Genomic DNA, 9,436 nt, shown 5'->3' on the forward strand with positions numbered 1-9,436 from the left:
GTAAATAATAGTGACATCAGCAAAGTTGCACTGTCTACTTGTACAGCACTGGAATCATAGAACTGTATGATATCCTGAGCTGGAAGGGACCCCCAAGGATCATCAGTCCAGCCCTTGGCCCTGCCCAGGACACCCCAACACTGCACCCTGTGCTGAGAGCATCGGCCAAACGCCTCTGGAGCTCTGTCAGCCTGTGGCACTGCCCTGGGGAGCTGTTCAGTGTCCAAACACCTCTGGGGGAAGGACCTTTCCCTTCCAGTATCTAACCTAACTCTCCCTGGCACAGCTTCATGCTGTCCCCTCGGGTCCTGCCACGTGTTGCCAGAGAGCAGAGGTTGGTGCTGCCCCTCGGGAGGAAGTTATAGACTACAGAGAGGTCTCCCCTCAGTCTCCTCAGGGGTGAACAGACCAAGTGACCTCAGCTGCTCCTCGTATGGCTTCCCCTCTAGACCCTTCCCCACCTTGGTGGCCTCCTTTGGACACTCTCCAGTGCCTTTTTATCTTACACTGCAGTGCCTAGAACTTGATCCAGAGGCTTTTAGTTGCTGCACTTGCCACTCCAAACTGAAGTCAGCAGCTTCCTGTTGTGGTGGATTCTAATTTAGTACCTCTTAAAGGGTTTTTGATCCATAATTGCATATGACATCAGTTTATAGTCAGATATAATATCAGTTCTTCTGGTTTATAGTAAACCTTCCTCCTAAATGTAAGCTATGACACTTTTGATTAGGTTGTATGTAGTTTTAAAGGCAGGAAAAGGACTGCATGTTTCAGAAGGTTACTTTTCTAGAGGGAGCAAGTTGTGATTGGTCAAGTTCAAGATGATCTGTGTTAGTTTTGCTGCCTCTGTGCAGACTGTCTTCTACTCTGAGCACCAGAGGAAAAAAACTGATCTCAGTGACATTCTCTTATAAGTATGGCAGTGTCTAAGAGGGTGCCAAGCAGGCTGGTCATTACTAGCATCTGGCATCAGATTTGGGAATTGGGGAAAAACAGGTTGAGTGTAAGAAACTGAGCAAAGCTAAAGTGGCTGCCAGCCAGGGAACATACCCACTGCTTCCACCTCCATGCCCCCACAACAAAATTCTCATTTCTTTCATGGGCCAGAGAGGAATAGCTTTGCTTTACCAAATCAAAATATCTTGTCTGCATGGTGTGCCTGGTGATGGGGTTAAAGACGAAGTAAGGTACTTGTGTCAACCCAAGCAGGAGGGAGATGCAGTCAGAGGGACTGCCTGGGAGAACCTCTCTGGCTTAGCAGAAGTGCCTTAGAGAGAAGTGCTTGTAATGTGCAATGCGGAAAAAGGAGATGAAGAAATAAAAAGAATTAAAATTAATATAATGTGCAATCATCTGAAGAAATAAAAAGAATTAAAATTAATTAATTAAAAGAACCTTGCATGATGTAGGAAGTGAAAACTGTTTTATGCCAGAAACACAAGTAAGACCTTCATTACTAAGTTATGTGGCTTTGCCTGTTAGTATAGGTAGCAAAAGCCTTTCAGAAAAGGCCTGTTTTGTCATTGGTGTAAGAGGTTAAACAAAGCAGCCCTTCTTCCCTCATGTCCTTTGCTTCCCAGACAAACAACCAACCAAAACAAAACCAAAACCCCACATGCTTGCTTACCCCATGTGAAAACATGGGCTTAGAAAAGCCTCTGATAAAAATTATGTTCTCAGGCTGCTGAGAGTGGTGTCTGTAAAAATAACTTCAGTAACGTTGAACCTTCAGCTTTGACTTTTCGCCTGATTTTGCTGCCTCACCTTCCACACTTGCTTCTAAAACGCAGCTGTGTTTCGAAGTATAGCTGCAATTCCTAGATTAGATTATTTATCTAACAAAGGTAAATCTTACTGGATGAGACATGCTGATCTGCACAGATTCTCTGTCCAGAAGGATCCTGCTTATCTGTTAAAGCTAGAAGTGCCTTACTGCCATTGTTGATGTGTGCCTTTTTTTTCGTCGTTGCAATTTTGTCTGTTTATGTCCCTGATAATACCCATATTCTCTGTGCTCTGCCTTCCAGTGTTGGCACTGGTCTGTGCCCTCTGAACTCTCATCTGCTCAATGAGTGGGGTGTTCCTGCATTCCTGGAAGAATTTCATCACTTCTGTCTTTGCAGTGATCAGGTGTAATTTATTCATTAACATTATCCAATTTAACTTGCTTTTGTCTCTGACACAGTTGTGGTATCCCCAAACCTCTCAAGGTCTGAGTTGCTGGGCTAGAGCAGTGTTTGCCTGTCCCCATACCTGTGTTAAATCTGCAGCTGGTGGGATTTGTATGTGGTGCCTGTCGCAGGCAGTGCTGGAATGGAAGGTGCCAAGTGCATTGTTTGTCCTGTGTGAGGTTATTTTGTCTCTAAGGATCACTGATGTACCAGTTCTTGCTCTGTGCTGTGAGTTCTGGGACACTGTATACTTGCTTTTCATGTAGCAGCTCTTCTGTTTCAAGCAGAAAATGTTCTGACTCCCCAAAATCTTTATTTCTTCACTCTGAATCACTGGTCTGGTGTAGATGTGGATCACGTGGGAGCCCTGAAACTTTTAGGAGGCTTAGTAAAAAAGGAAGTGGCATCTCCATTTCTCACTGGACAGGCATTAGGTTCACCAGGACCGAAAATTACAGAACAGAACTAAACCTAACTGTTCTGGCCTGTTCTGTCACAACTGAAGTATGGTACATGAATATAAACAGCAAACTTTAGTAGGTTGCACGGGATGTGACCTTTGCTAACTTTGGATGAAGTAATTTTTGTAATTAGTTTTTTTCCTGACCGCAATATTAAGTTAGAGTTGTCTTGGTTAAAGATGGCATTTCCTATGTTTCTGCATCTACCAACATACCTGGAGATTCAGGATCATTTTTTCCTGCTCTCGGAGGTTCCACTTTGGGGTTGGTGTTTGTCTGTTTGTTTTGTCTTACCTATTAAACGATGCTTTGGGTAAGGGCCAGACACATGTCACCTCATTGCCGCTGAGCTTCTGAAAGAATAATCAGATACTTGGATTCATGAGCTGCCTCCTAAATGGGAATATCCCGTGTTACCCCTTAGAGCACATCTGTACTTCATAGAGCTATAAGCTCTAGAACAGATTCTGCAGGGACTCAGCCCTTCTGAAGTTGGGCTGTTGTGACAGTTGATAGTTTCACCCATGTCAAGCAGTGTTAAGTTTCTCCTGTTGTGGTGTTTTGTAGTCTTGAACTTTGTATTGAGTACTCTTAGTATTTAAAATCATGTATTTCAAAGGTTGCTCAAAGCAACCTGTAAATGCTGAATTCAAAATGCCGAAAAGGGAGTCTCAGTTTCAGGATCTTGTGGTGCCTGCACTGAAGCCCTGCAGTGTGCAGAGCTCGTGGGAGCAGGAAACTGCCTTATGCTTTCTGTACACTTGGCACCCCCATTCTTTATTGCCTGACCTGCCTCTGCCATTTCTGTATATTTATTTTGCCAGTGTTAGCACAGTAAGGTTCTTAAACTTCCAGTGACTTCCAAGATCCAAGACACTGCTGTGTGTCTCATTGCATGGGATACCAGTGAGATTCTTGATGTGAGTGAATAGTTAGGTGAGGAAAGGCCAGTTCAGTTAACCTGAAGGAGCCTGTTCAGCCCACTCCAGTTTACTAGAGTGTTGTGATTCTTGTGGGCTGTCCAGAAGGACTGGAATACAGGTTGTCCTTGTAAGTTGTGAAAGAATAATTAAACCTGGTTGCACTTGTGTTTCATAATTTATTTTACAACTTCTGAAAGCGTGTTGACCTTTGCCCTGGTGTGTCGCTGCGCGTTAATCTGCTTCAGTTCTGAATGGGTGCAATAAAAAACTACTGCCTCTTTAATGTACAGAGTGATACCAGGCATTGCTGAGATCATCTGAAAATTCCTTGCAGATGTTCCGAGGGACTGAAGCCAAACGTTCGTGTTCGAAACGATTAGACTTTGTTCCCCTGCCTGAGGCTGTCTGACCCACTGGCGTGTTGCAAGTGTTCCCCACCCTGCCTTTTGCACTGGCCCTGAGTCCTACTCTCATCTTTCTATTTTTACTGAAATTCTGCTGGAAAGATCTAATACAAAAGCAAATTTATAGATTGAGATAGTGTACTGATGTAGCACAGGAAAATACACCCTTAGAAATCGTTGTGTTATCCCAAAGCCCGCGGCCCCTGCTGCTGAGGATGGCAGTGCTGTTGGGATGCTGTGGCTGTTGCAGTGCTGTACAGGTGCAGTCTGTGTCTGGAGGCAGAGTGGCTCACACTCAGCCATGCAGCAGCTCTTGGCAGGAAGTGGTGGCACATGTCACCAGGTTTGCTCTGCAGATGTGTGCAGCTCACCACTTCCTCTTGCTGAAGTGAGAGAACAAGAGAAACATCAGCTTGTAGTTCATTTTGGCCTTGAGAAAGTTGCAGTTGCATTTGTTAAACATCGTAGTGCCATAACAGAAGTACTCGTGACTGCTCCTTCTGCTTGGGATTTCATCCTTGGAGTTTTGGTGATGCTCGTACCAGAAACCTGAAGCTCTGAGAAGGTCCTTTTTGCTCAGGTCCTGAGTTTCAGGGTGGTCTAAGGAATGTTCTGTAGATGGTTTTGGCTCTGCGAGGGAAGGGAGTAACCAGAAGGAACCAGTCAGTGTACTGGACTGGTGCACACAGCGAGTGTCCCCCTGGGCAGGCTGATGTGGCTCAGCTTCAGCAGTTCACAGGACAGGCAGAATTGCCTTGAAGCCACCGCAGACTCTGAACCTAGTTTTCCTGATAGTTGCTAGATGTAATTCTAAGCCTTCAGGCCTAGACACAAATGAGCTTTTGAAACTGATTTGATTTGCTGCTGCTCTGATATAATACTCTTTCCGGAGAAATCTATATTTGTGCTTTACAACCTTTGAGGCCAAAACAAAATCTATTCCGAGCAAAGGTTATTTGTTTTCAGACCTGAATACAATTACCTGTGATTTCAGCAGCTGTGGTTGCACCCAGTTAGAACAGTCTTTGCAGCAGGGAAGGCAAAATCCTGTCCAGTGTGAAACTTTGCAAACTTCTGTTACGTAGAATAAGGATTTTTTGAAAGTCCTCATAATTCTTCTGTCATTTTTAGAAGAGTGCAAATGATTGAAATTGGTGCATGTGTAAATCTACCTGTGAATCTTGGGAAATTGCGATTGTAGCAGGAGTTTAGATTAAATTAATGCAGTTAATTCCATGTGCTGTCACAGTGCTGGTGTGATAGTTCTGCTCATAATTTCATTCTGACTAGTGAGCTGAACTGTGTATCCTCAGCACATTAAGTGGCTGAAACTCAGTATTTTCAGTATATTAAAATAGCAATATTGCATGTGAGAAGGGTGGAAGTCAGGCAGCCAATGACTGTTGATATTTCACGCTCAGATTCTACTGCAGTATGTTAAAAAAATCCCATCGCTTCCTGTAAGTGATGGATGAATTCATACAGCCAGAAACAGCATTTTCCCAGTTAAGGTACTCTTCATACTTGTCAGCTAAATTGTATCTGAAGAAAGAAGTTAAATAGACAGAATAACTCACCCCCACCCCCATATTTCACAAGCTATGGCTAAATGTCAAGTAACCTTTTAGGTTTGGTGGAACAAAATTGGACCATTAGTTTCAGAGCAGATAGTCTGGGGTCCCTGAGGGTGACTGTCCCGGGATCCCAAAGCTGGCAGGCAGGTCCTGAGCCTTGAGCAGTCTGTTGAGCTGTGTACTCTGTAGGTTTAGACAGACAAAAGGGTGAAACAGGACCAAAGCTAGTCTGGAAATCTCGGATGTGATTCATAGATGCATTTCACCCCTCCAAACCTTAAAAAGACATTATTAAGCCCTTCTGAATTGATTTATATTTTTTCTCTCTCACCCGTGGCTTAAAAATCTGTTGTCAAAATCAGCCTGAGAACTGATGAGAGTATCATGTGGAAGTGTAAGGGGGAAAAGGAGTGAAGTGTTTTCTTGATACCTTTTGGAGCTTCCTAGGAAATCTGAGTTGCTCCTGAATGAGAGTTCTTGACAAAGTCACGTTTGTGACCTGCTTCAGCCACCTGCAGCAGTTGTCTGCGAGGCTTATCCGCCGTGTTGCTTTGCCATGAGCTCTGATGTCTGATTAGATTGCATTAAACACCAGTTTTCAACATCAGATGTGGCTTTGAGAAGGAACTGAGGGGTCCCAGTATGTACCTCTGTCTGAGAGCCAGAGGTACCAGGGAACTGAGCTGCAGGGCCTAGTCAAAAGTTCAGGAAAAATACACATTCTGAGTAGTGACCTCATGGGTGTAAATGGAAGGATTTTGAGATCAAGTCTCCCTCTAATAATCTGGAATAACCAGTAGTGAGCCTGAGTTTGGTGAGGTTTTGTTGTGCAGAATAATTATCCTTGGCCTGTTGGATGTGGCTGAAAACCTTTGTGCATTCTCAGCACTTCCTGGAGCTTGGAAGAAATGACAAGTTTGGAATAATTTTTGTGACTGAGTTGCCTTTACCAAATGGCCAAAAGGAAACCGAACACTTCCTTGTCATTAATTGCAAAACTTAAGGGTTTCTCTTTCTCTGGCAGGAATCGACTTCAAGATCAGAACTATAGAACTAGATGGAAAGAAAATCAAGCTACAGATATGGTAAGTAATTGAAGTTTTCTGTGAATATTGGATTAACTTTGAGAAGGAACACTTCATAGCTTCTGAGCTTTGGTGTACCCGAAGTCTCATGCCTTTTATTCACTGACTGCCCACAAGGTTTGTGCTCTCTCTGGTTCACTCCTGGCCTGGTTCTGCTTCAGCAGGAAAAAACAGGCATTGCAGCAGCTTCCCATTTCACCAGGAGCTGTCCTCTTAGACGTGCTTTCAGCTACTCTGGGTGGAAGAGGGATATTAACTCCATTGCTGTAAACTAAAATATGCAGCCTAATAAAATGTTATCTCCTCTGAGACTTTGATACCCAGTTGTACTCCCCAGGGCACAGGTGAGCGATAATGTTCCCGTTCCTTGCATGGTGGGTCAGTGGAAACTGAGTCTCCTGATAGTAGCAGATGAGTGTTTTTTGGAGCAGCGTTGCTACACATACCAAACTCTTAAAATGCAGCTGGTGAACGTGGGACTCTTGCTGATTTTTCAAGTTCTAGCAAAGACAGTTGTGATCTGGATGTGAGCCAGCAATCTTGTGGTTTAGGAGGTGAAGTGCCAGAAGTGGTTGGTAAAAATTGTCTGTCTGTAATGTGAGTCAAAAGCTATTTTTGTCAGGCCCTCAGGTTCAGCTCCCCTGAGGTGTGAGTAGTAGCCAAAGTCTTGGGTGTAGTTGTTAACTCTCAGACTGGTGCTGCTTTGGAGGTGTCCAGGACAGAGCAGCACACAGAGGTGTGTCTGGATGTGAAATGCACTGTGCTGCAGTAGTGCACTGCTGCATGTGTTAGCCTTTGTTTAAGGCAGAACTCAGAGGCATCAGAGCCTCCAGGGAGGGCTGTGCAGTGCTGAGTTTTATTGCTTGCATGAAGACAAATGTTTTTGTGGTGTGTTTCTGGTGCTGCTCCAACCATGGAGGGAACTGGGATAGCCTGGGAGGGAGGGAGGAAGGTGTTGAGGGCTGAAGGAACTTGTGCAGAGAGTAGAAGGGTATGTTTTTCTTAATGAGCATTGTTACTCTGTTTAAAAAGACTTCTCTAAGCTCTTCTTTCTGCCGTTGAATTTAGGGATACAGCAGGCCAGGAGAGATTCCGCACCATCACCACAGCTTACTACAGAGGAGCCATGGTGAGTGCTCACACTCAGGAAACTAAGCACAGCTAGTTTAGCAGGTTTGCTCTAAACGTTGTACCATGGAAGTCTTCAGCTGGAGGACTGGGTCATTGTGGTTTGAGATGTGGGGAATGAAGTTTGTGGTTTGGTTGGGGGTTTTTGTTTGCTTGTTTTTCCATTTTTAAACCTGCCAGTTCTTGGTGTGGGCCTGTTTTTGTGATGAAACTCCAAGACCTATTGTCTTTTTTATTATAATTAACATTTCTACAGATAATAATAAAATTAGTTGCCAAGCTTCAATCAGACTTTGTTTTTTAAATGCAGTCAATTCCTTCAAACATTGGAAATGTTTGAAAAATTAGTAATGAATTATTTTAGTATCAGAAGTGTGTTTCACTGGATTGCCTCTCCTTCAGCCAGCAGAGAATGCAAAGTCTAGGCTAAAATACAATGACCTGCAAGAGCTGCTGTTGAGAATGACAGAGTCACTAACTATCTTAGAGCCTGCACTCCACATGGTGTAACTGCTTGTAATGGCTCTCAGTGCAGTGGTTTGAGACACTTTGCTGGGACACAGTTGATTTTGACTTGCTGATCACTGACAGATAATAGCTGTGCTACTGTGATATGTTCTTACTGCTTTGTATGAACGGAGCTGTGACTCCACTGCTACAGAATACAGCTGGGGAGAAACAGTAATGGTTGTGGCTCTGTGTTAGAGCCTTTGAGTGCTTAGAAGGGTTTGGGCAGTGACATGGTCTTCTGCCCAGGCCAAGGACTTTTTTTTTGTCCTGTGAGGACTGTTTGAAAGCATGAGGAAATGGAGATGAACCTTGCAGTCTGTGGTTCCCCGTGCCTTGCTAATTGTTGTCATCCCACACTGGTGTATGTATGTGACTCTGAAGGAGTTGGAGCTTGTGGGAGAGCCCCAGTGTCAGCTTTGCTCCAGGAGCCTGCTGGCCCCGAGCTGGAGCTCACAGGTTTGTCTTGCACTGCTGTTAGCTGGTGCTGCTGAACTTGACTTCAGAGTCCTGGGTGCTGGTGTAGTAGAATTTCTAAATTTTTTCCTGACTGTAGGCTGATAGTTTAAAACTTCATATAGATGATATGTTTGCCACTGACAGTGGCAAAAGATGTTAAATAGCAACATTTTGGATAGTAAATTCCCAGCCATGGTGTAATGCCTTGAGAAGGGATTGCAGGTGGATATGTCTTATATTGAATTTCTTTGCAAGTGTAATTAAACCTGCAGCACACATCAGAAATCAGCCAGTAGTACTAGTTCAACTAACTAGATGTTCCTAATTTTATTCAGGGAATTATGCTGGTGTATGACATCACAAATGAAAAGTCTTTTGACAACATAAAAAACTGGATAAGAAACATAGAGGAGGTAAGTGCTTCATTCTGCCTCTTAAAATTTCCTCGGGACAAATGATGAGTAGTTACTCCCTTCATTATAGCAGCCAGCTGTGCAGTGAGTGCAGGGTGATGTTGTCATGTTCATCTAAGGGTAGAATGTAGAAAGCTTGTGAGCTTAAAATGCAAGCATCAGGTGTTTCAAAACTGCTCTCACTGTCTGACCTTTGGGAATGGGAAGGAGCAAGATCTCAGGTGTCCACCTCCAAGTGGGAGGATGAGAGAGGTCTCTCATGTCAGTGGATACAGTGCTGCATGCGTGTGATCAGAGAGGGCTAAATTTTC

At 44.0% G+C, this 9,436-nt stretch overlaps 1 protein-coding gene across 1 annotated transcript in view; it reads left to right on the plus strand.

The window, feature by feature from the left end:
* The first annotated feature begins 6,562 nt into the window (after positions 1-6,562).
* The window catches only part of LOC103801824 (ras-related protein Rab-8B-like), an 8,356-nt gene continuing 5,482 nt past the window's right edge, over positions 6,563-9,436 (plus strand). The window contains exons 1-3 of the mRNA XM_009074254.1: positions 6,563-6,618; positions 7,687-7,747; positions 9,048-9,125. Of these exons, the coding sequence (XP_009072502.1) occupies positions 7,745-7,747; positions 9,048-9,125 (81 nt within the window). The 5' untranslated portion in view covers positions 6,563-6,618; positions 7,687-7,744. The remainder of the gene's footprint in view (positions 6,619-7,686; positions 7,748-9,047; positions 9,126-9,436) is intronic.

This window comes from Acanthisitta chloris, unplaced genomic scaffold, assembly GCF_000695815.1.
Source record: "Acanthisitta chloris isolate BGI_N310 unplaced genomic scaffold, ASM69581v1 scaffold1675, whole genome shotgun sequence".
Lineage (NCBI taxonomy): Eukaryota > Metazoa > Chordata > Aves > Passeriformes > Acanthisittidae > Acanthisitta > Acanthisitta chloris.